The sequence below is a fragment of the Nycticebus coucang genome, chromosome 6 (assembly GCF_027406575.1).
Source record: "Nycticebus coucang isolate mNycCou1 chromosome 6, mNycCou1.pri, whole genome shotgun sequence".
In the NCBI taxonomy this organism is placed as follows: domain Eukaryota; kingdom Metazoa; phylum Chordata; class Mammalia; order Primates; family Lorisidae; genus Nycticebus; species Nycticebus coucang.
Window position 1 is genome coordinate 80,286,154 of NC_069785.1, and position 27,962 is coordinate 80,314,115.

The 27,962-nt window shown below is 50.4% G+C and overlaps 1 protein-coding gene and 1 long non-coding RNA gene across 3 annotated transcripts in view; one reads left to right on the forward strand and one right to left on the reverse strand.

The window, feature by feature from the left end:
• TMEM266 (transmembrane protein 266) overlaps nucleotides 1-27,962 on the reverse strand; it is a 124,968-nt gene that overhangs the window by 25,444 nt on the left and 71,562 nt on the right. For both annotated transcript variants that reach the window (XM_053594190.1, XM_053594191.1), the window contains exons 4-8: nucleotides 18,892-19,046; nucleotides 15,858-15,931; nucleotides 5,084-5,140; nucleotides 3,958-4,096; nucleotides 157-272 (exon numbers count right to left, since the gene is read on the reverse strand). In XM_053594190.1, coding sequence (XP_053450165.1) covers nucleotides 157-272; nucleotides 3,958-4,096; nucleotides 5,084-5,140; nucleotides 15,858-15,931; nucleotides 18,892-19,046 — 541 coding nt within the window. The remainder of the gene's footprint in view (nucleotides 1-156; nucleotides 273-3,957; nucleotides 4,097-5,083; nucleotides 5,141-15,857; nucleotides 15,932-18,891; nucleotides 19,047-27,962) is intronic.
• LOC128587815 (uncharacterized) lies at nucleotides 7,882-21,009 on the forward strand. Its single transcript, XR_008380652.1, has 3 exons — nucleotides 7,882-8,001; nucleotides 10,829-11,046; nucleotides 20,360-21,009. It is a non-coding gene; the product is annotated as an uncharacterized LOC128587815 (long non-coding RNA).

A 27,962-nucleotide genomic window follows, 5' to 3' on the forward strand; every position in this document is an offset into this window, starting at 1 on the left:
GGAGATGTGTTCCCCTTTCTGGGCTTCAGGTCCCCCATAGGTACATGGGCTGGCAGAGGCCCCTGATCTCTGGTATCCTGTGGGTTAAGGTACTACCAGTCTCCCCAGCAAGGTTCTGGACAGAAATGGACAGAACTGGAAGTGGCAGTGCGTTACCCCTTGCTCCTGACAGATCTGCGTCAATCTTTCCAGTTGTTCGTCTTGGATGACCTTGGCCTTCTCATACTGCTGGATGACCATCTCCATCTCCACTTTCACTGGCAGGACATAGGCTGGAAGACAACGACAGCCCTGTGAAGACCTCAGCAGTGGCAGGGCTCAGCCCAGCATTCAGCCAGCAGCAGGTTCGAGGCCTATTCCCTGAGGATCCAGGGTCAGGTGGGATGGGGGAGAATCATGTCCAGGCACCCAGCAGCATCCAGAAAGTACAGAGGGCTACATAGCAGCTTTCCTCCTTTCCATAGTGCTAGAAGCCTTACTTTTGGGCTGTGTGCTCAGCTGCCTGGAATAAAGACTATTTTCCAGCCTCCTTTGCAGCTGGAAAATAGTGGGCCAGAATAGCTGGAAAATATGGGTGGGCCTAAGAACACTTCTGAACAACAGGATGCTAGTGGGGGTGCAGTGCAGCAGCTTCCAGAAGCCTTCCTTCAAAAGTAGCTGGGGTTGGGGAGGACGCGGCAATACCAGAACCCATGCATGTTGCCGGCAGGAATATAACATGGTGCAGCTACTTTGGAAAATGGTTTGGCAGGTGTTAAACAAAGATCAACCACCTGACCCAGCAATTCCTTTCCTAGCTACCTAAGAGAAATGAAAATATACTCTACACAAAAATTTGTACGTGAGTGTTCATAATAACCAAAAAGTGGAAGCAACACAAATGTTCAACTGATGAGCAGATAAATCCAGTCTGGCCTATCTGTGCAATGGAATGCTGTTTGACAACTGAGAAGGAAGAAGGGCTGACAAATGCTACAAACATGGATGAACCTTGGGAACACTGTGCTAAGTGGAAGAAGCCAGACTTATGTATCATACAATCCCTTTGATATGAAAGGTCCAGAACAGGCAAATCTACAGAGCTGTAAAATAGATTAGTGTTTGCCCATCTGTGAAGTGACTGTTGGTTAAGTATGAGGTTTCTTTCTGGAGGGACAAAAATGCCCTAAACTTAGATTTTGGTGATGAATACACAAAAAGCCATTGAATTGTGGACTTCAAATGTGTGAATTTAAATGTGAATTATATCTCAGTAAAGAAGTTTAAAAAGAAAAGGCAGCTGGGGCCTTTTTGCCTCTTTAACTTCTTCCTCCTATCTCCTTCCTTTTGGCTATAATGAGGATGTGATGGCTGGCACTGGAGCAGCCATCTTGGACCATGGGTGATTTTTAACAGTAGGCTAAGTGAAACAGAGCAACATCATAGAAGGAACCTGGGATCTTGACTACAGGGAGTGAGTGCCATATCAGCTTTGGATCACCTACCCATGGACTTTTATGTGAAAGAAATAAACTTCAATTTTGTTTAAGATACTCTTATTCTGGGCCTCTGTGACTTGGATGATCCTATTTGTAACTGATACACAGTGAGACCCAGAAGAGAAAACCTGGACTCTGAGTTTGAGGCCCCCATGGTCTGTCAGCCAGCAGCAGTACCATGGCCCTATCTGGTGGTAGTACTCCCTTGGAAGTCTCAAAATCAACTCCTGACCTTGACCAAGTCTTATCTTCTCACACCTCTCAGAATCCAGCCCTTCCTAGCTCTTCAGAAACCTCAGTTACATGTCTCTTGCCACTGAGTTCTACAGCCCTTCACATCTCACCCTCCAAGTCCCCTCCTCGCCACAGCCTCCCCACCTCCAGATGTTCTCTGGATATTGTAAGAATTATTCCGAGAACAGAAATCAGGGATTTTCTGTTTGCTTCCGGACTTTGGGGCAAGCCGTGTGTCCCTAACACTCATCCCCAAGCTCAGGGGTTGCCCCAAGCATCAGCCACCTCAGATTGCTGCTGAGTCCAGTTCACACCCAGGGTGAGAATAGCAAATTAACGCCCATCTGTTCACCAGCATGTCTCTATCATGAAGTTCCTGCCCCGTGGCATGGCAATGCCTGATGTGTCAGGAAAAAAGGGGTGGGAACAGCAGGGAAGAGCCTTCACTATGGGGGCTGTCAAAACCCATTACTGTGAGAGTGTGCAGCTGTCCACAGCTGGCAGGAAGAGCCAGAAGGCACTGTTCCTGCCCTGAGGGGAGCGGATGTTCTCATGGACAGAGCCAAGAACAGGCCCCAGCAGATGGGAGAGGAAGGAATAGCCAAAAGAGCATGGGTGGGCCTCAGGGGTCCTGGGCTCCAATTCTGTTTCTGCGCCTGATTCACTGTCTGACCCTCATGCCTCTTGACCTCAGTTTCTCCATGTGTCAAATGAGGGGATTGGACTAGATGATCTCCTGGAGCCTTCTCAGCTGCCAATGGCTTCCAAAGTTGGACCCAAACTCATTGCAGTTTGATGAAGATTCCATGTTAGGGGCTCTCAGTGTTCACAGGGTGGGAAGTGGGGATGGGGACCAGGGAGAGGGTACCCACCCTGAGGATGAGAGACCCTGGAGGCCACCCACTTGCCCTGTACCCACTGGGTAAACACTACTGGAGTCTTCTCATGGCCACAATTTCTATCACTTGTAACCAAAATCGAGGGCTGGAAGAAATCTTAGCATGCCTCCCATGGCTTGAAAGCTGTATTCTAGAAGGCCTGGCAGTTTCTTAGATGTGCCTTGGGGGGCAAGAGCGAGGGCAAGGAGGTGGGCTCTGACCCCTCACTCTGGGTCAACCGAATGGCTCCACTCTAGACCTACTTTACACATTGGGTAAGATGTTATAGAAGGAAAAAAAAAAAGACTTGGGAGTCATCATCTGTTCCCTTCCTGGTCACTCTGGGGGGACCTCTCTTGGAGAGGTTGAAACCACCATCTATGGGTGGTTTTGTGCCAGTCTGGCTGAGGTGAGAGGGGCCTCCTACTCGTGTCCTCAGAGGCCAAGGACTGCCCTCTGGAGCCCATTGACTGGGGTCTTCCCTCTTTCCTGAGACGACTTCAGTGCCCTCTCTGTGTTCTGGTCCTCTAGGTCAACCCAGCCCAAGACTCTGCACCATTCTTCAGGGATAAGGTTTCTGTTCCATCTCCAGCCAGGTCTCCCTCCTCAAGAGGACACACTCTGGTCTTCCACCACCTTCGGGAAACTTATGAGCCACCCAAGTCAGGGCACGGCTCCCTAGGTGAGGGTAGGGAGTGGGGAGGCCATCCCGCCACTGGTGGCAGGAAAGGGAGCAGTAGAGGACCAGATTAGACTCTGGGAAGGAGACTCAGAGACAGAATGTGTCACTAAACATGAGCAGAACATGGGCCAAAACCCAGCCCAAGCCAACAGCTCCCACAGAACTGTTCTCTAATAGTTGTAGGTTGATAGGCTTGGGGATACCCGGTTTGTCCTTGGTGGACACAAGGTGGGACAGGCCCTGCAATGGCTCCACAAGATGACCTGGACAGAGCCAGTGGTAGGTGTGGAGGCCAGCAGGGAGCCAGTGGCAAGTGGGCGTCAGACACCAGGGTGCGAACAGCTGCTCCTCCCAGGATGGCAGGCCCTGCTGCAAGTACTCACATGGAGGCTGGATGCATGGGCACCACCAATAGCCATGTCACAATGAACGTGTGACCTCTGAACAGGTCGTGGGGCATCCCAGTGTGTGCCTGTGATACCGCCTCAGGCCAAGTGAGAATGTGATGGGGAATGAGCAGGACAGCCCTGGTTCTCTCCATACCAGCAGTCTCACCCTCCACCTCGATGTGGCGGGGCCACCCTGCATCATACGGTCCCTCTCCTCTCTCAGGTAATGGCTCCAGCTCCTAGAGCACCCCCCCCACTTCCCCTGCTGCCCCATTGACACCTTTTGGGGCACTCACCATCAATGACCCTCTTCACCCGCCAGATCCGGAGCATGATGATAAGGCTGATGGCGTCCCAGGGGCTCCTGGGCCCATTGGCTACAGTGGATGCCACCATCGGGGCCAAGGACAGGATGATCACAGCCCCGTCAAACACCTGTGGGAAGAGGCATATTTTAGCATTCAGGGGTAGGGACCAGTCAGGCAAAGCAGCTGGTGCCTGGACCCCTATCAGAAGATCACCCCATCCCTGGCCACCCTTCCTCATCCCCCTCCTAGATGTGCTCCTGAGGCCTCTGTCCTCCAATGACCATAGCCCATCTCCAGCCCTTAGTCAGATGGTCTATAGCAGTCTTGCCCCTTCTTGGGATGAGGCCTGAATTCCATGTCCCAGCAGGGTCAGGGCTGAAGGCAGGCACAGGGACCTCCTTCCCTGGGAGAATAGGAGCCCAGGGCCCACATCTCATCTTTGTCCAAAGAAGAAGCCCAGACAGTGCTGGGGGCAGGGCTAGGTGAGGAGGGGTCCAGCCTTGGGCCCTGGCCTCTATCTGCCTGCCCATCCTGGCCTTCATCTGAGCTTTTCATGGGCCAGGCCCTCTGTGTCAGCTTCCAGCACTGAGCCCAAAGAGGCTAAGATATGGATGGAGAAGTGAGGAAAGAGTGGGCAGTGGGCACTGAGCACCCTGCCGTGGGCTGTGTGTACAAACTGCCAGCAGCACCCCATATCCCCCACCCTGCCCGCACCTCACCCTGCAGACAGGAAGCAGAGTGGAAACCCAGGTTGAGAAGTGCTTTTACAATTTCCTGCCCAGCTCTTCCTCCAGGTTGGATTTGTTTTAAAACACATTTCTAAAGCTTTTCAAATTGATTCAAAAATACATTTTGAAAGTTTGCAGAACTTTAAGGATATTGCTTTAGAACATCCCCTTGCTGGAAAATGTCTCAGTTTGCCTCTCCCCCACCTCTACCTCCTCCCCACTCAACCCAAGGTGCACAGAGGAAGAGGCTCCAGTGGTCAAGTGTGGGGAAAAGCCAGGCTTTTTTTTTTTGATGGCTTTCACCCTGGGATGCATGCAACAGTGACGTTTTCCAGCTTTCAGGATGATGGTTGCTTTGGGGTTTGGGGGTGGACACTGGTCTTCACCTCTATTTTGTTTTCAATGTAATCCCAGATCCCAAGCACCACAATCCGCAGAACAGTCTGAGGAGAGAGAGAAAAGCAGTTATTGTTCTCCAGCCCTTCCCCAGGCAGAGAAGACTCCAGAGCTCAGAATGCAGAGCTCTGTATCCTGGCTGAGTCATGTAGAAAAGCCTCCACTGTCTGGAGCCCTGTTCAGCCTGTGTGCCCCCTCCATCTCCAGGGCCCCCTCCCCAGCTCCAGAGCCACTTCTGGCTCCTCTGCCTGCCAGGCCTGCCCCTCTACACATCCTTGTGACACCCCTGGGCACACCCAGCACCATCTGTGCCAGCCCCCGTCAGAACCCTTCAGAGCTCTTCTTGGTACAGAATACACTCCAGATCCCTTGTGATACTTAGAACTCTGCCTCCCTCTCCTGCATCCTCTTTTTCCACTCCCTTCATACCCCAAACCACTTAGAAATATTCAAACATGCAATCTGTCTCTCCTACTGCCTTGTCTTTGCATGTGGCCCAGGCTACAGTTGACTCCTCTCCCAACCCCCAAACTCTTCTCTTCTGCAGTGATGGAAACCACCGCATGGCTGCCTGGTGAAGGACTACATTTCCCAGCCTCCCTTGAGCCCAGGAGTGGCCATGTGACTACATTCTGGCCAATGGCTGATGAGGAGAAGCTCTGTGTACAACTTCTGGGTCGTGGACCTAAATGGCTTCAACTCTTCCTCTCCTTTCTCTCTTCCCCAAAACTAGAACATGGGTGTGTAGGTGTGATGGTAAGCCATTTTCAACTAAGGAGAGCCAGGCAACAAGAGAGAAGCACAAAGACACCGCAACAGCCTTGCCTGATTACCCAAGGTGTTCTTTCTTGAATGAGCACACACATGCCCTTGAAAGAGTGAATGCAGCCAGTCCCCAGGCTACAAATGAGAAAGGCTGTGTAGGTAAATTTGTTTGTAAGTTGGAACAGGTACGTTTACCTATTACCTGTAACAGCCTCCGTTTGTAAGTGTGAGTTGTACATAAGTTGGATGTTTGTAACTCAAGGACTGCCTGTGATTCCTAAATGCTGCTGCTTTCAGGAGTGGTATCCTCAGCAAGACTACATCTTTCTCCAAAGAAGCTTCTTAAAAGCTGGTTTTATGTGGTCCTGATACACTTGTCTGTAGCCCCTTCCTTGAGCCACGATGACTTTAATGCACAGTAATTCACACCAACTGTCCCCTCTCCCACATGCCTGTGGTACAAGACCAGCCTGCTGCACTCAGTGAAGCCACCTACACTCCATGGATCATCACCTATACTTGTTATGCCACAAAAAGGCTTGGCTAGTAAAATCTCCCTCTTCCTTATAAAGGATGATCCTGACTTCCGTGAAGGGTTGAGAAGGTGGGATGCTGGTGGTGCTCTTTGAGTACAGAGAGGGATGTGTGGTGGCTTTGCAACCATTCCTTTATGGCTTCCCAATCCCTGGGTTGCTGGACCTATATTTAACTGCAAGACAGGTCCCAAGGGTGGGAAGAGATGTGGTTGGGGATCCAAGATATCTTGAAGTCACAGCTCCATAATATACTATTTGTGTGGCCTTGGGAAAGTCAGCTCCCCTCTCTGGGCCTCAGTTTATCCTTCTGCCAGAGAGGTAGGTTACGTAATAAAATTCCTCTAATTATTTATGAGAATAACACCTGTCATGTAGTATATGCCAATAAATGCCAGACCCTGGGACAGGCCTTTTCACATGTAATTCTCATTTTACAGAGAAGGTTAGAGAGGTTAAGGAAGCTGCCCTATGTGACACAGATCGTCAGTGATGAGTCAGTATTTGCACCAAAGGTTTGTGGCTCTGATCGTGTGCGCATGTGTGAGAATGCCACATATTGTCCTGGTTTCTTTGGCTGCTGTTCAATCCCTCTAATTGCGCTGAAGTTTAAACTTGGCATTTGTCTCCTCTGAAATGCTTCAATAGCCCAAACTCCCAATTTTGGGGCTCCTAAAACAGAAAGTCCAGGTTAGGACAGAGGGAGTCAGGGCCTCGTCCAAGGATGATTTCTGCTGCTGCTGCTCCTCCTTCTCCTTTTAAAATTATGGTAAAATACACATAACTCGAATGCAGTGTCTTCACCACTGTGAAGTATACAGCTCAGTGGCACTGAGTATATTCACATTGTGCAACCATCACCACCGTCCATCCTTAGAACTTTTTCATCTTCCCACACTGAAACTCTGCACCCATGAAACACTAACTCCCACTCTCCCCTCCTCCCAGCCCCTGGCAACCACCATTCTACTTTCTGCCTCTGTGAATTTGACTCCTTTAGAGACCTCACACAAGGGGAATCATTATGCTTCTCAAAAAACAACACTCTTCCTAGCTGAAAAGGTTGTGGCCCAGGGGCTTCGGGCTGGGGCGGGGGGGATGGTGAAGGGGGCTGGTCAGGGGGAGCACAGAGGGCAGTACATGTGGAGTTCCAATGCTTCCACAGGGACAGACTTTTAATGTTCGCATGGGCCAGAGTGGGGCCAGGGAAGCAAGCAGAGCAGCTCGATTGCTGGCTGCCTACCTCTCTCCTTGCTGGCCTGTCCACATCCTCTGAGGCCTGGCTCAAGCCCACCTCCTCCAGGAGCCTTTCCTTCCTAGCCCAGCCCATGGCAACAGAAGGCAGCTGTGGAGAGGGCTCAGGAAACACCTTCCTGCCCCGAGAGGGGAAGGGAGGCTCTGAGTCAGGGTCAAGCTAGAGTGAGAACCCAGTTCTGAGACACTCCCCCCGGGGGGAGGGGGTTGGGGGAGTGCAGTGGTGCATGGCTCAGGGGAGCAGGCTGGCCCAGGGAACACCACCATGGGTATCAGATCTGCTCTTGGGCAAGTTTTCCTTGGAGTTAAACCAGAACAGCAAGAGGAAAACACTGATTCCAGGATCCAACTACAAGGTAAAACTAAGACTGTAAGAAATTTTGCAGGGGCTGAAAACTGTCACCAATCTTGAACTGATAAGTAAAGGAAAAGTTTGCCAGGTGACCGGTGCCAGAGGAGGGGTGATGATTGCAGGGCAGCACAAGAGGCCCCCTGGAATTAGGTGTTGCTAAAATAGGAGCAGACCCACCAGCCTCCTTCCTCTTTCACACCTTGGCGTTCACTCCTGCCCAGTGTGGCATCTGCTCTTGGGGTCTGAAGGTGAACCCCATGATCAGACATAATAGCTGATGGGCACTGAGCTCACAGGGAAACTGACAGCCTCGGTGCTGGGTTCTTTTGGTACCATATTCCCAGCTACTTTAGAAGAAAGGGTTCAAGTTCCCCAGGGAGGGTAGAGCATGGCGTGGTGGACGCATGACCAAATGTCAGTCAGTTATAGGACTGAGGTGGATAGAGTACTCACACTGCTTGGAGCACTGTCCCAGACCTTGAGTAAGGAGGAGAGGGACTGAAATACACAAGATGTGCGAGGCCTACTTCCAGAATTCCTCTTAGCATACGAGTATGCTTCAGTCTCCGAGCCCTTGTCTCCCATAAGCCACTGCCCTCTCTCACATTCTCCCAGGCAAAGGTCTTTTTAAAACACGCCTCTGCCTAACAGGGTGCACCTGCAGTCTGACCTAAGTCCCCTGCTCCAGCAAAACTGCTCACCTTAGCTACCCATGACCTCCTGTTGCCAAATCCAGTGAGTAACGTCTCGTTATTTCTCTAACTTAGGTAAGCCACACATGGTGCCACAGGCTCCCTGCTGAGAAAGGGCCCCTTCTTTTCATTCCAGGATACCCCACACTCTGGCTTCTCCACCTCCCTGGCTATGCTTTCTCAGTCACCTTTGCAGTTTTCTTTTCCTCTGCCCATGCCAAAATTGTTTTCCAGGGCTCCAGTGTTTTCTTTTCCCCGTTACTCCCCTCCAAGGAAAATCTTACTCTTAGCTTCTCTGAAGCCCCTTCAAATTCACCCCTCTGGCTTCTGTCCTGGGCAGCAGTTCCCAGGGTAGCAAACAGAATCACCACCCCCTGACTGACTAAGCCAGATCCCCTCCCTGGCCCCCACATAGATCAATTCCCAAGTGCAGCCAAGTTTAGTTTTTTAATCTCTCTCCAGCTTATCCCTTTCTCCATTCCCACTCCCATTTTTTTGGTTCAGCTGAACCATACCTCCTAACTGGTCTCCAAATTCCAGTCTGCCCCACACCTCCAGCCCCTGCTCTGCCCCAGCTGCTGGGGGGATTTCTGTAAAACATCAACTTCCCCATGCTTCTTTTCTGCTTAGAACCCTCTGAGGACTCCTCACTTGTTGAAAGGTTTGTCGTCATAAATCCAAGCCTATATCATCTCTTCTCACCAGCTCTCCAAGTTACCATTCTAGAATTCCTGACTGGGACCTAAATGTATTGTCTAAATGTATACAGTACTGTTTTAGTATGTGAGCCTTTATTGTTTTTCATGTAGAACTCTTTTTTTTTTTTGAGACAGAGTCCCACTCTATCACCAAGGCTGGAGTGTAGTGGCCTTATCATAACTCACTGCAGGGAGTACAAGCACCTGCCACAATGCCCAGATAATTTTTTCTATTTTTAGTAGAGACAAGGTCTCACTCTTGCTTATCTTGAACTACTGACCTTAAGCAATACTACCACCTTGGCTCCCAGAGTGTTAGGATTACAGGCATGAGCTACCACGCCCCACCAGAAATGTGTAACTCTTGTCTGTATAAATTGAATAAAAGCTTACCAATAGCAGGGAAATAATCTGTCTTTTGAGTGTCTGAAAAAAATCCATTAAATCATAATAATTTAAGGTAAACAAGTTTCACAGTGAATTAATAAAAAATTCAACTCAATCTGTTCTCTATTTTAATGTTCACAGTCTCAATTGCCTTACTAGTCAGTCTTAAAATTAATTAATAGAATATTTTGATTTATTAAAAACAGGCTAAGATAATAGCATTGACTTGAGCTCTTCTATGAGCCAGCAGGACAGAAGAATATCACAGACTTTGGTAATTAGTTCACTGGTTTACTCTGTTAGCCCGACTTCACGGCTTGCTATCTGACAAATACAAATACCTCTGCCAATCCTAGGTAAGATAAAGACACCAAAACTGTGCTTTATCTTTTGAAATAAAAAAAAATGACAATATTTCTTAAAATATTGAAAGAATAAAATTAAAATGTCACTGAGATAGTTGATTATGTCAGTTGACATTAATTTAGAACATGCGTGTACAGATGGTATTTGCTAAGCATTATTAGCAAAGCCATTTTTATCTGGGTTTTATACCATACGTTTCAAAATTTAGTTTAAAAATCAATTAGCAGGGCAATAAAGGCAAAACTATAAGGAGACATAAACTCTATCTTGAATAAAATTGCAAAGATGTCTTCACCTGAGCCTCAGTATGTAAGAAAAGAAAGTGAATGTAGAAATAGTGACTTGTTAGAGTGAAAGTAGGTAAAACCTAAGTTTTCAGAGCAATAAAAACCATTGAAAAGAAAGCTGATTTGTCCAGAATAGCTATGGAAGGCACAAAGGGGGCACCGGGTGAGATAAGGGGTGGGTAATAGGAGGGTGTTTTCAAGTTTGTGAAGAGCTATGACATTGTAGTTACCACCTGGGACTTCTCGGCCTCCATAACTGCGTGTGGAAGCCAACTCCACATCTGTGTATTGCCTGTTGGTTTTGTTTTTCTGAAGAACACAGCCTAATACAGGAACTTCATAAATATCCTGTTTGTCACAATGATCCACCTAAGACGGGTATTCGTAACTTCTTCTTACAGATGAGGAAACGTGATACTTGGAGATGTGAAATGACTTTCCCAGGACCACACAGCAGCAAGAAGCTGAACCAGGAGGCTTAGAGCCGGGATGTGACTCTGCAGGCGAGGCTATCCCTCCCTCTGCCCTGCCAGTCTTCATGACTAGAGGGGCCACATGGGTGAGAGGAGAAGCCATGACAACTGGCAGCCAGAAGTGGTGCTGGGTGAGGGCAGAGGAGGTGAGGACATGGGCAGGAAGCAGCTTCCCTGAGGAAGCATGGGGTGGCATGACCATTATGAGCCGCAGGCCGCAGGAACGCCCAGGAATCCATTTTCCTTCCTGCTTCTGGGAAATGCTTTTAAATCCATGCTTGGGGTGCTGGGAAGGGTTGAGTCTTCAGGGCTGATTCTGTTTATCATAGCAGAAAACTGGAAACCTCATACGAGTCCAAGATGAAGTTTAAACTAGGGACATAAGTGCAGCCCTTGAAAATGGGGGAGACTGCCAAATTGTTTAGGGTTGGACAAAGCCGAGGGCAAGAAGGCAGGTGTGTGTGAGGTGACTCATTCTGTCTGCAGTGTGCTCAAGCTATTTCCTAAGAAGAAATAACCAGGGCCGGGTGTGGTAGCTCACAACTATAATCCCAACAGTCTGGGAGGCTGAGGCAGATGGATTGCCTGAGCTCAGAAGTTCGAGATCAGCCTGAGTAAGAATAAGACACTGTCTCTAGTAAAAATAGAAAAACTAGCCGGGTGTTGTGGTGCACACCTGTAGTCCCAGCTACTCAGGAGGCTGAGACAAGAGGATCACTTGAGCCTAAGAGTTTGAGGTTGCTGTGAGCTGTGACTCCATGCCTACTGAGTGAGACTCTGTCTCAAAAAAAAAAAAAAAAAAAGAAGGCTTGCTGGATGGATAGATAAAATGCGGTGTACTCATACAATAGAGTATTACTCAGACATAAAAAGGAAGGGAATACTGAATTCCTTTGCTACAATGTGGATGAAACTTGAAAACATTATGTGAAGTGAAAGAAGCCAACCACAGAAGACCACATATTCTATGAGCCTCTTTACATGAAGTTAAGTTCATAGAGACAAAGGGCAGATGGTGGGAGTGGGGGGTGTGCAGGTGCAGGGTTGGGGTGGGGTCAAAGGGCAGTAGGCGGTGACTGCTAATGGGTATCAGGTCTCCTCTGGGGGGATGAGACTGCTTTGGGACTAGACAGGGGATGGCTGTATAACATGAGTACATGTACATACTAAATGCTATGGGACTTACACTATGAAAGGGTTATGTTGAGAGATTTTAGCCTCAGCAGAAGGAGGAGGAGGAAGGGAAGAGTCAGCAGCAGCCACCTGAGGCCCCCCTCCAGATGGCCGGCGGGGGTCAGCTACCTCCTCTCCTAGGGAGGAGGGACTGGGACTGCCTGGCCTTTTGATAGCCCAGGGAGGGGCCAACACCCCCTAGCCTGCATGGGGCCCTGCTGCGGGGTGGCCAGGGGGCCCTGGGAATGCATGCAGTGTCAGGAAGAAGAGCAGTGGGCTCCCTGGTTCCAAGTGGCCAGCTGGGCCTGGTCTCAGCCAAAGGCAGGGCTGAACTTTGGAAAAACTGTTTGCAGGATTCTTTGTCTGGATCCCAAAGGTTTCTGCTCGTTCTCGTGCTGTAGGCCACGTGGAAGTGCAGTGACCCTGCCTGACCTAGCACTCCAGGGCCCAGAAAGCCTTGTGGGCGCCCAGCTTGTTCCCTGCACAGCCTGCCTGACTGAGGGGTACCCATTCTCACCACTGTCGGATGCATCTGTCTGCTGTTGAACAGCTTGGCCTATTTGAACAGATGTCCTTAGATTGAGCCCAGTCCAGCCTCACACTCCCCCTCCTTGGGTCTAGCTCTGTCCTCTGGGGCCCACACAGAACAGAGCAGCCCACAGGGCTCTGGGATGGCCAAAGGCTGGGGCAAAGGACTGCTCACCCAGGAACCTGTGCCTGGGCCAGTCTGTCATTCCCACAGGCCCTGGGCAGGTTTTCACACCTCTTAGAATATGTCCTACCCATCTCCCACCCAGGGCTGTCCTCAGGGTCAGTTGAGAGGATGGGTGGAATACTGCTCAGGCCCTGACCTTGGAATGTTCCTGTGAACTAAGACCCACTCACCAAGTCCCAGAAGGCTTGGAGAGATGCCCCACGCTCCCTCCACCCACAGCGATGTCTCTTTACCAAGAAAGCAGGGGACACTCCCAGCTGAGGACGGAGTGCCACTTGTTCTGGGTCTGAGGTCAGTTCCTGGCCCTGATCTTTTCTCCAGATTCCTGGTCCCTTCCCAGACTAGCAGCTCCAGGGCCACAGAAGGAGGTGGTCAGTGGTCAGGGACCAGATTAGGAGCCCAGAGCCCTGGGCTGTAGCTATAAGTGGCTGTGGTGCCCTAGGCCACTCTCCTCAACTTGCAGTCTTTTTAAAAGAGCACTGTTGGTATCGGTGGGCAAATCCCAGTAAACAGCACAGCCTGATCCACTGCTGAGGGACGTGGGGTTCCCCTGGCCTTTCCTATTAGATGTGCCAGTCGTTGTCAAGGGTACAAATACCCTCACAGTTTCCTAAACCCTCCAGGGGAAGGGTGAGACCATTCTAGGACAAGGTTCTGACACTTGGTTCTCCTGGGCTCTCTGTGAGATCATGGAAACCCACGTTCACTAGCTGGGCTGCCCTGTCACCAGATTCCCATGTAGTACCCTCCACTCACACCGGGAAAGGGTGCACTGGGTGAGGCAGGGCTCCCTGCCACTCTGCTGCCTGGCTCCATCTCCTCACTATCTTTGAGAAAGTCAAGGTAAGGGAACCAGCCCACCCACCCCAGGCCCCTGCAGACCCAGCTCTTCCCACCGAGCTGTAGGAAGCTCCCTTGCTGCTGTGGGGGGTGGACCTGGAGGGCTCTGAGGCTGTGCTGTCTATGCACAGGGGCTTGTCTGTTTCAGGTGGTTCATCTCCGGCAGTGACAGGGAGGGAATGCCAAATTAACGCTGGGTAATAAATTTTGCAAAAGCCAATAAAACCAAAGCAGAGGGATAGAGGGGAAGAACCGCAGCAACTGATTAAACATTTTTGTTGGCAGTTGCAGATACATGGCACATTTTCCAAGCTTTGCATCAAGGAGACATCTGGCCACGGCCCATGCATTTGTGGGAGGGAATCCCAGCCAGCAGAGACGATAGGCCAGGGAGGGCAGGACCCTCCTGGGGGGCAGCAAGCTCAGGAGCAGAGACTCTGCTTTGGGGGGTCTGAGGTCCCTCCAGGGCAATGGTCTCAGTGAGCTGGTTGGGACACTTCCCAGGAGGACAGTGTCGGGATCTGTCCCCATGGTCTGAGCCTCAGGCCAGGCTCACCAGCCAAGTCCTGAGGAAGAGAATGTTCTGTGTTTGGAATGCCTGCTGCCCAACCTACCACATCCCACACTCAGACTCAAGATTCTGAACTCAATGCCCACAGCCCAGCCCTTCCTTGATTTTGAGGGAGAGAAGTAAAATCGTTAGGCTGGAACTAGCCCACCAGAGGACCCTGGGATTCCCGCTCTGTGGGTTCCCTGATCATGCCACATCTTCCCTATGCCAGTGCCTCTGCCCCTGCTGGTCCCCTCTGCGGCATCTTTCCTCTCCTCTGTGCTCTGGGGGTTGAGCCCGGTGCCTCCAGTGTAGCAGTCCCAGGACAGGTGAACCCTGCTGTGTTTCCTGACTGGCTCCGTGCCTCACTCACTGCTGCCTTTCCCCTGTGTCTGCTGAGCCATGCTCAGGCCCCACTGGGGCTCCACATGGCCTACTGTATGCCTATGGTGAGGACAAGGGCCAGCTGACCTTGGCTCTGTTAGGAGAAACTGGTTTTCCTGATGAAACTCTGCTGTCCTTCACCCACTGGACAGGATAAAGCCCGCCTGCAGCAGCCCCAGATGTAGGCCAAAGTATCATTTTCACAGCCTGGGAGCTGCTCGAAAGAAGTACCACTCATCCCCATGTGAAACAGAGGCATGCCCTGGGATCCTGTTTTCCCAGACCCTTCTGGGCTATTCAGCTCCTGCACTAAAGCCCAGTTGCCCAGGGCCACCAGCTGGCTTTCTCTCTTTTCCTTTGCATGCACATGGCCATGGAGAGTTGGTCTTTACCAGCTGCCTCTGGCAGTGCTGGGGTCCATGCTCCATGATCCACCACTTTGGAAACGTGCCCCTTTGCTCAAAAGGAGGGGCATCTCCCCTCCCAGTCAGACTCCAGGGCCACCTGCAGGACCTCCTTAAATTCACCATCAGCCCCGTGACCCTGTCCTCTCTGCCCCCTCTGCATGCCTTGGCCCCAAAGGTCAGGCTGACTATGGGCCCAGGGCCATGGCCACAACCACCATCTCCAGACTGCTCCCCACCTTCAGGCTCTCTGGCCTTAGGCTCTGCTCCTCACCAGCCACACCGGTAGCTTGCTGTCCCTCAGTATGTCAGGTTCAGTCTCACCTACACAGAGGTTGTCACCCTCCCCTCACCTGGAGAACACCTGCTCATCCTCTGGGATTCCACTCAGGGGTCCCCTGCTGGGGCCAAACCTCCCTGACTTCCTCTGTGAGTCCTGGCTGCTCCCTGAGCTGTCGCCTACTTCAGCCCCCAGCTCTCCTCACTGCAGCCCCCTCTTTGCAGCAGCAGGGGCTAACAGAGGGCCTGACTCTAGGAAATATTTAGAGAAGAAACTCTTGGCTTGGCACCTGCAGCTCAGTGAGTAGGGCGCCAGTCATATACTCTGAGGCTGATGGGTTTGAGCCCGGGCTGGGCCTGCTAAACAACAATGACAACTGCAACAAGAAAATAGCGGGGCGTTGTGGTGGGGTGCCTATAGTCCCAGCTACTTGGGAGGCTGAGGCAAGAGAATTGCTTAAGCCCAAGAGTTTGAGATTGCTGTGAGCTGTGATGTCATAGCACTCTACACAGAGTGACATAGTGAAACTGTCTCAAAAAAAAAAGAAAGAAAGAAACCCTAGGATGGGCAATCACCCTACAGAGGGAGTGATTGGGTGAGTCTCTACATACCTCTGAGAAGAACACAGAGAGAATGACCAGGCTGATCCAGTGAATTACACCAGCAAACTGGAATGCGCTGGAAACTGCAACAAACACAATGGGGGCCAATTTTAGGAGCAAGGAATTATGTGTGTCAGTAGAGGGGGCTTCGCAGCCTCAAGGCAGGCCTCTGGGATGCTGGGGTGCTGGCAAGAGCATTTAGATCTGGTGGAGATAGGGTCAGGGGACAAGGGCAGCTGGAACTGGGAGCTGCCCCTGAGGAGGTGGAAGGCTGTTGGGAACAGCAGTGCTGTTCTTTCCTCCAGCCCAAGGGCTGCCTCTTCCTTCCCCACAGCCGCCTCTTTGAGCTCCTGCTCAGTCTGTGGGGGGCTTTGCTGCAAGGGGCTTATAAAGAAATCCACGGCTTTCCCACCTGAGTAGGCAGCTTTGGTTAAGGCAGGCTGGTCTTTCAGAAACCCACCCCCCAGGCCAGTCCTGAAGTGCCATGCACAGTCAGTGGGTCTCAAGACAAGCTCACTTTGGCTTTTCATCCTAAAAACTCAGAGCGGCAGAGATGGCTGTGTCTGCCAGGATATTTCAGAGAGAGAAGGCTGGAGCAGGCCTGGGAGAGGCATGGTGTAGGGTGTCAACCTCCCTTCCGACAGTGGCAGAGCCAGCAGGCTGAGGTCTGCAAAACTGCCACATTGCCCCAGCTGCCTTCCAGGTCTTGGAGTATGAGTGGGAGAGCTGACAGCCACTGACCACTCCCACTTCACCTTCTGACAGCTAGTCCTTGGAGTGAGGGAATTATCTTTGGACAGACCTTCTAGAATGCAGGAAGCCCCATCAGCCTCTGAGCATGGGACGGTTTATCAGCTGGCACCCCAGGGTGCTGGGGCCAGGACAAGGGTCAGGTGAACTTTGATGAAGAGTTGGGGGAACCCCAGTAGGCAGGCCTAAAAGAAATATTGTCAGGATATCCAGGGATAGCAGGGCAGGGTTGAGGGGGGCAGGAGCAGGAACGTTGTGGAGAACACCTCTGTTCTGCTTCCTGAGTGAACTGTTGCCAGTCCTGGGCATGCTGCTCAGAGTCCCCTGGGGCCAGAGGCAAAGGCCCAGTGCCCTCAGAGGGGAGGGCTGGCCTGACAGAGAGGACCCCATGGCCTTTCCCAACACTCTGGGATCTGTGAGCCCTGGGGCTGGGTAAAAACTGGGTCAGAAAGCACATCCCAGGGCAAGGAGGCTATAAACCAGGTTTCAGGCAGGAGGAATCTGGGGTCCCCTGGCATTGGGCCAATATGACCCACAGAAGATGAGCCCCAGACAAGCAATGTGAATACCAGTAGGGACCAAGAGGCTGAGGCCTGTGTGACTCTGAAGAGACCTCCAGATGATTCTGAAAACATAAAATCTCTCCCCATTATCTCTCAAATGAATTCCTGTGCCTTTTTTTACGGTTTGCTTTAGAAGAGCAATAAATCTCTGATTGTGCGTTTTATGGAATTTAAGATGCCTTTTATGAGCTGCTATTGGATCTCCCACCAAAATCAATCTCCTGGATACTTAATTTTAAGCAAAATTCCAGTGTCGGCTGGGTTCTCAGTTCTGCTGAATGCCTTGTCACAACCTGAGCAGCCGAGGGCCCCGAGGACAATCCACCATAGGGAAAAAAAGATCCCGTTATGGTCAGATCTCATAAAAAGAAGACAGTGTGGGTGAGCGGGAGGGAAAGTATACAACATGGTTTAATTGAAGACAGGTTGAGTGTAAAACCAGCACCGGTCACTTTACAGTGGAAGATACTTTAATAGGAACCAAGGGGCCACCAGCTGCATAAAAGCCAACTAGGCTTAGCAGACAAAAGCAATTCTGCGCTGTCATCCTGTTGCAGACAAAAGCAATTCTGCGCTCACTGTCATCCTCTTGCAGAAAGCACAGAAGGCTAACGTGACTTGGGGGCAGCTCCTGAGTATAGAGGATCCAGAAAGGATTGGGGGTGTTTGAGAAAACAAGCCCAAGACAACTAAATGGGTCTGGGGGTGGTTGAATCTACAGTCCTGCGTTTTGCCAATGCCAGGAAAGGAAATCTCTCTGAGGCCAACAATTTTACGCCTTTTTAATTTTCACTTGAATGATCCACCTTCTGACTCAGGGAAACATAGAGAACGAGGAGCTGTACCAGAAACCACTCACTCGTCCAACCATCCAAGCCAAGAGTCAAAATGCTTGGCCCCTGCCTCTGTGGTGCACCAGACACTGTCTACAAGGTGGGGGCAGGAAGCAGGCCGCCACACTGACAGCTGCGTTGCCACAGGACATCCAGGTCAGAGAAGGGACAAGTTGCAGGTGCATTAGGCTTAATGGGGAACTAGGCCAAACACCAGGAGGACCTATGGTGGGAAGAGAATTAGCCAATCAGTTAAAAGGCCTGGTGCCTTGAAGTCCCAGCCCCATTACTCTTACCTAGGGCAAGTCTCTAACGTCTCCAAATCTTAATTTGCCTGGTCTGTAACATGGGATCATGTCAGCCATGCCCACCTCACAGGGTTGCCGTCAGGGTCAAATATACAAGAAAGTGCTTTCCAGACTGTGATAATATATGTAAATAACACGGCCAGCTTACGGCTGGAGACAAAGCACAAAGAATCTTATTGCCATCATGGTCGCTGCCATTGTTAGCGACTACCGGGTGATATGCCTCCATAAATGGGAGCAGAAAATTCCAACCTAGAAAATTCCACATGGGAATAATAATAAGAAAAAGATGCATACAGGGGTCCCCAACTTTTTCTTTAGTTTCATCAGTTTCTGATTGTGGAATGCTGGGGGTGGGCTGCAGAGGCCACATTGGGTGGGGAGGAGCGATGCAGGGGGAGACGGAGAGAGGAGCTGCCAGATGCCTTTCCTTCCCAGTGGCAGTTCTCTGGAGCCCTGGGGCCAGCTGCATGGAGCAGCAGTGACTGGTGGGAGATCCCGATCTGCTGGTTGGGGACCCCTGATGGCTCAGATGCACATGAATATCGACATCATACGTATTTGCATATGTATCTCTCTTGCTACTCACACTGGAGAAGCTTTATATCTATTAGAAGTTCCAGAGTCAGGAGAATCACCACCAATATTACACAGGCTACCAGGAAACTGTTGAGACTTGCACTGAGCAAAAATACCTGCCACACGGCTGCTCTCTTCCCACAGCACGGCTTCAGCCAGTTAGACCTGTGGGGACAAGAGTGGGGAAAAGAGGGACTGAGAATGGATGGGACAAAGGGGTGGGTCTGAGCCACAGCCCTGCTCTCAAACCAAAGAAACTCACGCCTCCTGGGCTCCACCTGGCTCTACGATGAAACACAGCCTTATCCAAGAGGCCACTGGGTAGAACTGTATAGAGCAAAGACATCTCCTGCAGAGATGGAGCTGGGTTTCTGTGCTGATCTTCCCAACTCACAGCATCTCTGTGCTTCAGTCTCCTCACCTTTAAAATGGGCAAGAAACCAACATCTCGTGGATTAGTAGAGTCTGCCTATACAACTAGAGCTACGTGAAAATGAGCCGTTATCACTGTGTCATTCTATATTTTAGAACCTAGCACGGGTTCTGGCCTTCAGAGAGCCTCAATTTGACTTTAATAAATGCTTGGTGAATTAGCCAATGGATTTTCCATCTTCAGCTGTCAAAAGAAAGATTTGAATAAAATCCCTGTATTTCAAAGCAGATTGTATAGCACACTAGTTCTATAGAATGTTAATCATTGTCACTTGATACTAAAGTTTCTGTGGTTGGGCAAGTTTTGGAAAATTGGTTCAAACAAAGTCAAAGGGAGATTGTTCTCTGCAGGACATTTCAGAGCCTTTAATATGCCTCATCATGCTCCAAAGGGGATTATGGTGTTAGTGTCACCCAAACTTGCTAGTGTTGCCCCCAAATCAGGGCACCCTTCTGGTCACAGAATAAGAATCTGGTGAGACTAGTATTCCACAGACTCTCTTTTGGAAAACTCTTGCCTATACTATCTTGAATGTTCACAGGCAAAAATGAAGCCACCAAGGACAAAATCTTTCCTGAGTAGGTTTGGAAGCTGTTGAGTGGCCACAGGATCTCAGAGCTGGGTGGATCCCTTAAGGGTATTTCATTCACTTCTCTCAGGAACACAAGAGGAGCTACCTCTGAGGGGATTGGGAGCATAGGGCTGGGGAAACTGGTTTGGCTGGACCTGCCTGTTCTCCCTTGCCGAGGAACAAGCAGACATGCTGAGAGGGTAGAGACAGCATTAGCCCATTAGCTGGGGAGTCCTTATTTCAGGTTCTGACTTCAGCCACTCTGGGACCATGTCCCCACCTCGTATTCTGAGCCTCTACTTTCCCATCTGTAAAATGGGAATAATACTTTAAAATTCGTAGGGTTATTGAAAGATAAATGAGAGAATGCAACTGACCTATAAAGTACCCTTTAGCTGAAATGGATTAATGATGATGGTAAAGTCTGTGATTGCCCAAACATTTAGCTGTCACCTCTGTCTTTCTCATCCAAAGGGAGTCACTTGCTGAAGCCTTCTGCAAGGAGGGCCAGAGCCCATCTCCTGAAGAGTGTCACTGGGCTGGGAGAGGCTCTGCCTCAAGGTACCCCCTTCTCTGTGAAGAATCACTTGAACACTTCAAGGCAGAGATTTCTTCCTCACAATCCATCCAGGGAGAGTTTGAAGGAGTCCCCAGCCACTGGAAGGTGGGACAAAACTCAGCTCTTCAAGAAATCTGGCAGGATTCGAGTCTTTCTGGATTTTTTCTAACACCTATGGGAATAATAGGCCCTGTTCTCAGCTCTGTGGGGAATTCGAAGACTGGGGTTCAGTCCCGAGACTTGGGAAGCTAGTCCTGGAAAGAGAGGTAAGATTTCAACAGGCGATGAAGGAAGTGGGAAGATCATTTTGACAGAAGAGTGGAGACGGTTGATGTGAACCCATCATGGTCCAAGAGTGTAGGAGGCAAGGTATGAGGAGACCACCAGGTCAGAGAGAGGGCTTTTCATTAAGGGACAAGCAGAAAACAGGAAAAGAAAAGCAGTGGGGACCAGACGGATTGTGAGGCCATGGATGGGAGCCTTCACAGCCCCCTGCAGAGGGATCATGAAGTCCATTGCAGGATCCCTTCTTCCCACTTTCTTACAGGCTCACATGGGTCAACCCACAAACAAGAGGCTGCAGGGTAAACCCTAAACTGAAACCACATGGAATTCAAGGGGGTTGCCAAATCAAATATAATGTGTAGTTAAATTCAAATTTCAGATAAACAACAAACAACGTCCTAGTAAGCATATCCCAAATACTGCACAGAATATATTCATACCAAAAACTTACCTGTTGCTTATGTGAAATTCAAATGTATCTAGATGTCTTGTGTTCTCATTTGCTCACTCTGGCAGCCCTCAACTCAGAGCTGAGGGGTTCTGGGGAGCCTTGGTTAGGGTGGCCATCATTAGGTCACAGAAATGCATGAGAAGCCCAGGGTATGGGCAAGTAGCCAAGGGAAGGTGTTGGGAAGCGTGCCAGAAGCCACCTGTCCCAGAGAGGCCAGAGGGAAGGACTTGACCGGGAAGCCGCCGGGGTGCTCAGAGGGACAGCCCTGGCCGCCCTGGTTGGAGGCCCACAGAGGCTGACGGCCGCTGCCTACAGCTGTGTTGCTCTTTTGTGCACTCAAGACCCTTTGAGTTTGAAGATGTTATTACGTGGCTGCCCTCCTCACCTCCTGATCCATCTTGCCTCTCTGGCCTCCACCCCGCCCCTTTTCCCACAGTGTCACCTTCTTGCTGCCTCTCCAGCTCCAGCCCCTTTTCATTCTTCATACCTCTCACCCTGATTTGGTTGGTTTGATTCTAGCTCAGCCTCTGAGCTGCTGCAGCACTTCTGGAAGTTTTGTCCCTGCCTGTTCACTCCTCCCCCACACTGCGGCTGTGGTGTCTCCTGGGCCCATAGAGAACCCGCTCCAATTCCGCATCCTCCCTCAGACCCAGTGTCTATGGCCCCTAAAACTGATGTCATGGTACTGTCATTTGAAATCTGAGCCCAGCACCTTCAGGCAGCTGCCAAGGCCCTGTGCATGGGATGGCAGCCTATCCAAGTGGCGAGTGGGAAGCCTCCCCTTCATGTCCCATGGAAGGAGCCTCTGTGCCTCATACACTCAGGGGAGAGGGGAATGGGACAAAGCATTGCATTCAGGAGCAGTTACTTCTGTATACTCAGTTCTCTATAAACAGGAGTCTCAAATCCTGACCTGCCTCCAAGAGAGGAAAATATCACTTTATGTTGCCGTTTTAAATGTTAAAATGTTGATCTTTCATTCCTTCTTTTTTTTTTGGTTAGAGAAACTTACTAACCAGACCAGGGGGTGGTTACTGGGAAGCCGTAGGTGCAAAGTGCAGAGGGACAAAGTCTGGGGACTTGAGGCAAGAGAAGGAGATATGGATGGGAGGCAGGAGTCTGCCTGTGGCCTCAAGTTAGCCTTAGCTGGCCTGGCCCTGATGCCAGAGTGTACTCCTCCATCTCAGGGAAGAGCCAGATTGAGGACAGGGCAGATGGAAGGATTTGGAAACCAGGCAGGGGAAGGTCTGGAAGTCCTGAATGTTGGACACCTACCTGCCACGTGCTAGGCAGGCACTGGGGTCAAAAGAGGCAAAAATCCCTCGCTCTGGGGCCATTTATGCTCTAATGAGAGATAGAGAGTAAAACAATAAACATAACAAGCTATGAAAAAAACTTTCATGTTTCCATAATAAAAACCATAAACAAAAACACAAGCTGCTGGGCGGAGTGGCTCATACCTATAATCCTAGCACTCTGGAAGGCCAAGGCCAATGGATTGTCCTGCGCTCACAGGTTTGAGACCAGCCTGAGCAAAAGTGAGACCCTGTCTCTAAAAAATAGCCCGGCATTGTGGTGCGCCTGTAGTCCCACAGGAGGACTGTACTCAGGAGGCTGAGGCAAGAGAATTGCTTGAGCCCAAGAGTTGGAGGTTGCTATGAGATGTGACATCATGGCATTCTCTCTTGTCCCAAGGGTGACAAAGTGAGACTGTCTCAAAAAAGAGAAAAAATAAATAAAAAATATTTTATAAAAACCACAAGCATCTCATGTACTTGATACTAACTTGAAACTAGTAGGTTAACAGCTACATGCTCTCATGAGAGAAAAACTCAATTAAATTCAAGAAGTGGCGAGGGGACTCAGTTCCCACCCACTAGCTATACCTCGTGAGCGCATGGTACACCTCCTGGGTGAAGAACACGACCACGACTTGGACTTTACCTTATAAATACAAACAGTATAACCTACTTGTATGTGCCCTCATATTAATCTTAATTTTTAAAAATAAACCACGTGTCCATAATAAAAATAATTTCAAAAAAATGATAGCGAGTTATGGTATGCTATGAGGAAATGAGTACATCAGAGGAGAAAGGGCACGGCTGTTGGAGGGATCAGGATGGCAGAGGGTGGGCTGGCATTTTAAATAAGGCCGTCAGGTCAGCCTCACTGAGAAAGTGACATTTGAGAAAGTTGAAGAGAGCCAGGCTTGCAGATATCTGGGGTGGTGGTGGGGGAAAGCGATCCAAGCATAGTTAAAATGTGCACTTAAATAGGGTCTATTTATGATACAATTCCACTCAATCCCCAGAGTACCTCCAGCACGAGAAACACTAGAATCGCAGGAGCCAGGAGGCGGACAGGGCTCCCCGGCAGCAGTGGGTACCGGATGCTGCTGTAGCCAGCACAGCACCCAGGAACCCCTGGCAGCCTGTGCCTGGCTGCTCTGGGCCTGTTCTTCCACTCCTGTGCCAGCTTAGCTGTCCCCCAACACTCTGCCCTCAGCTACCCGCCCCTCCACCGTGCCAGTCAGGGAGCGCGTTGGTGCAGGCCCCCTGGCTGTACAACGCTCGGGGTGAGGCAGGATTGGATGGAGAATCTCTCTCCTATGGCCTCTTTGGACCAGCAGTGTCAGCACCACTTTTGGCTCTTCCTCTCCCCGCTGACCGAGGGCCTGTATTTCACGGAGACCCCAGGTGAGCTGGGAGAGAGCTGCTGCTTTAGGTGGCCTGGTAAGAAGTATCAGGCATCTCAGAAGGTGAAGGGGGCATGGCAAAGGGAGTCTGGGAGCAGGGCACTGAGGGGACAGTGAAGCAGGCAGGCTGGGAGTGTGTGGCTGCGTGGGGAATAACCCTTGGGCTTGGGAGTCCTTTGTAAAGAGCAAAGACAGGACAGGACTGCACGCCTGCAGTGAGACCATGGACCCCAGGGCTCCATAACAGAGCTCCCCAGGGTGAGTAGGCAATGTGTGTGTGTGGGTGGGGGGAGAGGGGGGTGGTATGGGGGGATGGGCTGAAGCTATGGGCTTCCTGGCAGACCCGTTTAGAAATCCCAGGCTGCTAATAAAATTCTGAAATTCAAGTGACTCAGGCATTCCTAGGAGACCGGGTTTAAGCAGCAAAGTAGAATGTGTCTAGTTTCCGTGGATCCTTGAGTGGTAAAGTAATGACTCGAGGGGCTTAGTGGGGCAAAAGGGAAATCAGCATTGAATCCTTAATTAGAAAGGCACTTTCCTTCCATCTCGGGCGTGCAGCCCAACGAGTCCCGCCGGCTCAATCTCAGGGTGGTGTTGTCTCCGGAATCGCCACTAGAGGGCAGGCGTGTTCCAGTTTCCTATCTTGGCTCTGCAGTAGCGAAGGGACAGCTCCAGGGAGCCCAGCGTGGGCTGCCAGAGTCTGCAAATACCTACAACCAGATGGCATCTCCTGGCAGGTGAGTGAGATCCTACTCTTGAGGCCGCAAGGAAATCTGGGGCGGGAGGGGAGGCTGCTGTTTCTCTTTGTATTCTTAAGTGTTCGGAAACACTAGAATAAAAAGTTTGAGAGAATAAAATTCTAGACTCAGAGTATGAAAATAAACTTTGGCAAATTCTTGATGGATCCTTTATGTGAGTAAAGCCTGGAAGTAGGTGGCTCGGGTCACTGCTCTGGCAGGCAGCGTTCCCAAGCCTGGCACGAAGCAGCCCTGTTCTGGAAGGTGCAGCAGAACCAGATGGTACCGGGATGGGAAGGGCCTGGGATCCTGTCCCACGACATCCTCCACCCCCACCATGATCAGCCCATGTGGCTGGGAGGACACAGAAAGGGGGCAGGGAGAGACCGCACTGATTCTCCTGGGTGTAAGTGGTGAGTGGCTAGAGTATGGGGCCGTGGAGATCCTCCAGCTGTCCCCATAGGTGTTCACGGGCAGTGGAGGGGCACAGAGTCCCCAGGGCAGGCAGCAGACCACAGAAGGAGTTTCCCTAGAGGCAGCCACGCCAGTGACCCTTGGAGCCATACACTGAGATTTTTCAACTAGATCCCCAAGAGAAGGAGCTGAGGGAAGGTGTCAGGTGAGTCTGGTAGACTTCTGGTAGCAGGAGCCAGAATGAAGGGGGCATTGGGGCTTTTCATCTGCTCTCGGTCTGCCCTGGGGGACCAGCCATTCAGAGCTTCCAACAATGGATAAAAACTACAGTCCTTCTCCAGAAAAATGCCCAGACTGACAACACTGCATAAAATTTCAAGGGGTACAAGGACTCCTTGAATTTCACTGACTGATCATCTAAGGGCACCCAGGCTCCAGGTTAAAACCCCAGGATTGGGCATTTGAGGCCTCATCTGGCCCAATTCTCTGATGCTTAGCGCTTGGGACCAGGGCATCACAGATGGTGGTTTTAATGGTTAGCAGAATATCCTGGGCCCCACTCTACCACTCTTTATTGTATTTATTCCAGATGGTTAAAATATTGTCAGAGAAAGCCATGAGGGTGTCTGAAATCTAACTTCTCTGGTTGACATGGGCTTTATTTATTTAAGAAACAGACACTATGCAACAGGAGCTGTTCTGAGCACTTTACAAATGTTAACTCAGCTAGTTGTTTTAAAAGGCAGGTCCTTTTTTCCTCTGTTGTGGTGGGGAAAGACAGATTCTTTCATCTGTTTGGCTTTCACTGGTAACTAGTGTGTTCAAATCACAGTTGCCACGATTGGCTGAATTGATTGGCTTTCAGCTTTTGTTCCCTAATTCCCTAAAGGAAATGTCTGCCTTTGCAGGGTTGTTGTGAAGATAAAAATAACATATTTAAAGCTCATAATACAGTGCCCTCCATGTTGGCCTACTACAATGATGAGTTACAGTCATTAGAATGGGGATCACTTGTCTGAAGATGGGAAGTTTCAACATTCATCTGTCCACACAGAGTTGTTATGTGCCCACCAAATCCTGGGCACTGTGTTGGGTGGTGTGCATATGAAGGTGGACAGGACCTTTATCCTCATGGAGCCCACAGGCTTAGAAGTGAACTCTGATGATGCAATGAGGTCCTCGTCCTAGACCACTCTAAAAAGCAAAACAAATGAAGGGAGAAAAAAATCCGGCAAGGGAAATGAGCTCACAGGTACAGCTTTTCCAAAAAGACAATAATTTCATCCTGTGAGAACCCTCCACCCAGTGCCCACAAGGATACCCTTTTACTAAATATCTGAAACGGTTAGTGGGGCTTCTTTCTCACTCTCCGAGGGAGAACCAGGACAGGAAAAGCACTGCCACCTTCCCCTTTGTTCCCTGTACCCGATTCTAAGAGGCAAGCCATGATGGTGAACACAGACTCAGTTGTGCACACAAACACACTTTATGAAATCAGAACTCTCAGGCTAGAGGTGAGAGGCGACTCTTCCAGCTCTTTGGGGGAACTAAATGAAGTTCCATGCAGGCAGCATCAGTTCTGCAATCAGAGATAAAGGTTAGCCCTGCTGCCTTGGGGAGGAGAGAGGGAAGAGGGCTGTTTGTAGCTGGGGTCACCAGAGTCTGACATTTGCTTGTCCCACATTCTCAGATTTCTTGCATCCTCAGAAATGTCAACCCTGAGAAACAGGATGGTGTAGGAGCAGGAGCTCAGGGCCAGAGGAAGAAACTGTCACTATACCTGGCAAGCCACAAAAACTTCTTCTGTGGGTACAATAGACAACACACACAGGGACCGACTGCCCCTATTTACGGAGGGCCAAGGCCATTGTCCATACATCTCTCCAAGTCGCTTCCCAACTCCTTGGGAAGGCTCTCACTTTTGACTTAGGGGTGGGAGGGGGACGCTGTTGGATCAGTGCCAGAAAGATCCCTCCCACACTGGAGTCCTCAACTCTGAGAACCAGCCACACGTCTGAGAATGTCCTTCGTGCTGTGCAGTGAGGGCAGGGTGCCTGGATGAGGTCAGCTTCCTGATCCAGGGGACCCAATCAGCTACAGTCTTCAGGCCATCCTACTTCTCCCCAGTCAGGCTCTCTCTGGGTTTGCTGAGGGTTTAGCAAATCCTCGGTCGGCTATGCTCCAGGTCCTTCTGTTTGGCCAAAGTCCTAATTCCAGATGCCTCCACGGATGACTGGGGGCCCCATTCCATCCCAGAAACCGTAATACCCGCTCACTTTCCTTGGAGGCCCTGGCCTTGGATTTCAACTTTCCTCCCCATCTCCGGGCAGCGCTCCGGCCCACCGCATCCCACCCGACCCTAGGGTCATCACGGGTGCTCTGCCGCCATCTAGTGGTCATCCGCGCCTCGTGAGTAGGTAGGATTGGGTGGTTATTTTGCTGAGAAATAAAGTACCTGTCAGTTTATTGCCTTCTTAATCAATGCAAATTCCTTGGGGTTCCTGGACTACAGGGAAAACAGGTAATCTGTGTTTATCAGGAGTTTTTATCTGAATTAAACCTTTATTCCTTGGTTGGGGCATCAAGAACTCTCCTGGAGGCCTGAGCCTACTACAAATATATACCCTTCAGGGGTCACAGGGTCAGCTTGGGGTCTGGAGACAGCTGGTATGCTAGAGAAAGGGAGTGGTGTTTTTATATAGACAGATCTCACTGGCATCAAGAAAGTGGATTAATGAAGTTCTTTTTTTTCCTCCTTCGTGGAAAAAAACAAGAGATCGCCTGAGCTCACAAGTTCAAAACCAGCCTTAAGTAGAGCCAGACTCGGTCTATAAAAATAGCTGGTCATTGTGGCAGGCACCTGTAGTCCCAGCTACTTGGGAGGCTGAGGCAAGAAAATTGTTAGAGCCCAAGAGTTTGAGGTTGCTGTGAGC